The sequence below is a fragment of the Leucoraja erinacea genome, chromosome 18 (assembly GCF_028641065.1).
Source record: "Leucoraja erinacea ecotype New England chromosome 18, Leri_hhj_1, whole genome shotgun sequence".
NCBI lineage: Eukaryota > Metazoa > Chordata > Chondrichthyes > Rajiformes > Rajidae > Leucoraja > Leucoraja erinaceus.
Window position 1 is genome coordinate 24472585 of NC_073394.1, and position 2467 is coordinate 24475051.

A 2467-nucleotide genomic window follows, 5' to 3' on the forward strand; every position below is an offset into this window, starting at 1 on the left:
CGCCTCCCGGATGGTAGGAGGGTAAACAGTCCATGGTTGGGGTGAGAGCAGTCCTTGGCGATGCTGAGCGCCCTCCGCAGACAGCGCTTGCTTTGGACAGACTCAATGGAGGGGGGAGCGTGGAACCGGTGATGCGTTGGGCAATTTTCACCACTCTCTGCAATGCCTTCCGGTCAGAAACAGAGCAGTTGCCATACCATACTGTGATGCAGTTGGTAAGGATGCTCTCGATGGTGCAGCGGTAGAAGTTCACCAGGATCTGAGGAGACAGATGGACCTTCTTCAGTCTCCTCAGGAAGAAGAGACGCTGATGAGCCTTCTTGATCAGAGTAGAAGCCTGAGTAGAAGCCTATGTCTGATGACCACTCACAACTCTAAGCATTATAAGCCCTAGAGGATTCTCCATGTGGGGGTGGGGGTGGGGGGAGGGAGGGGGTGATGAGGGTGATGGAGGTGATGGGGGTGATGGGCGTGGAAGCTACATTACCTCTGTGGCCATGTGGGTGTTGTTCTCCCATGTGTGGAACAATAGCTGGAAAAAACACTTCATTAGGGAACAGAGTACTGCCATAAAAGTATTCCTTATACTAGTTTCCGAATCAAGACAGCAGATCCGATAATAAGATGTCATGTGAGCATTTAAAAATAAATCATTATCAATGCAAACAGAAAAGTTATAGATGACTGAAAACTGAGATTTTGTAAACTTCAATGTCTTTAGTTAGCAGTGTTTATAGCATTGCTTTTCATAATTTATACATCATATAAACAAACATTTATCTGTTTATAGATAGTAGATACTGTTTATACATCAGTCTGAAGAAGGGTCTCAACCCGAAACGTTGCCTATTTCCTTCACTCCATAGATGCTGCCTCACCCACTGAGTTTCTCCAGCATTTGTGTCTACCTTTTATGTGTTTATACTTATTTTAAATGGGAATCAAAACAAATGCCAACATTTTCAAATGATTGATTTTAAAAGAACAGAGACAGGCAAATACATGTCAGATGATGTGGAGATTATATAATCTGGGAATACATGCAGCTTTGAAGAAAAATTAAACATAAGCGCAAGATCTTACGGCTCAGATAAGCTTGCCTTGAAAAAGGTTGGCTAAACATAGTTATATTGTAAATATTGACAATATTTCACTATGCAATAATTCTAAAAGCAGCGATTTTGTTGATGATCATCCCAATGCACCACTGACTGATTCCCCCTTGTTCTACTATCTATAAATTTGAGGGCTGCTGCTCACATCCTAATTTCGACTGTGCCATTTGCCATAATGATGGTTTACTTGCTGACATGGTTAATCGAAGCTTTGATGTTAACATTCCCATGCTTGATTTCAAACCATTCCTGGCATCGTTGCTCCTTAACTCATCAATTTAGTCAACTTAGTATCTCCTGAGAGATGATCTCTCAATTCTCTGACCTGTGAAATGTTTTGGGACTTTGCAGCTCTGTTGAAGGTGCTATATGAATGAATGTTATTGTTATTCACCTTGAGGTTAGGAAATTATAAAGTCATACATCATAAAAACAGGCCCTTCAGTCCAACTTGTCCATGACAACCAAGATACCCCATCTAACCCAGTCCCTGTCGTTCAAGTTTGGTACAAATCCCTCTAAACCTTTCCTGCTCATGAACCTGTCCAAATAGAATGTTGAATGGGAGTTTATCTTCTAAAGCTGATCTTTAACTTTTAGTTTCTGTTGTCTCTTTAGATATATGGAATGATCCTGACTGCATTTTTCTGTTTTGCTGCTTGCTTGATCCAGATCTGGTACAAGAAAGGAAAGTACACACTAGCCAAGAAGTATTAAACACTGGACTGGAACCAAAAACTAGGAGCCTGTGGACTGAGTGTTTCTTGATAATTGTAAAAACTGTGATACAATCTCTCAGGTGTCTGATTCCCTTTAATCCTACTAAGTGTGTTATGTTTTTTTCTGAGGCAGTATGAATGGCTGTGTGTTTATTTTATATTGATTTGTTGCCAGCAAGTCCCACGCATACTCCAACCCCCCTATTGCACTCTGCCTACAGATTCTTCTTTTAATGGCTGTTTTGCTTCATGTTATTGTAACATGAAACTGGGAAACTGTGATTATGGCACTTAAAATGTAATTCTAAAACAAAGAATGATTTCATAATAATTCCTAAAATTACTACAAAATTCCTGTCCCCAAGTCCATTAACAATGTTACATAGCAATGTGTCTTCATTTTATAAAGAACTTGGTTCAGTAACTACTGTGTGTTGAGATTCAGCAATGTCTGATTCTTGTAACTGATGAGATTGTTGATGCTCTTTGTAATGGATTCTTTCTTTTTCATAAAAAAGAAAAACGCTTTATTTTCCATAAAAAAAGACAGAATGTGCGGGAATAACTCAGCAGATCAGGCACCATTTCTGGAGTACATGGATAGGTGAAGTTTTGGGTCAGGACCAATCTCAG

General features: G+C 39.9%; 1 protein-coding gene across 2 annotated transcripts in view; it reads left to right on the forward strand.

Annotated features, from left to right (window-relative positions):
* The window catches only part of LOC129705813 (tetraspanin-32-like), a 54127-nt gene extending 51869 nt beyond the window's left edge, over positions 1-2258 (forward strand). For both annotated transcript variants that reach the window (XM_055649642.1, XM_055649641.1), the window contains one exon: positions 1734-2258. In XM_055649642.1, the coding sequence (XP_055505617.1) occupies positions 1734-1832 (99 nt within the window). In that variant the 3' untranslated portion in view covers positions 1833-2258. The remainder of the gene's footprint in view (positions 1-1733) is intronic.
* The last annotated feature ends 209 nt before the right edge of the window (positions 2259-2467 follow it).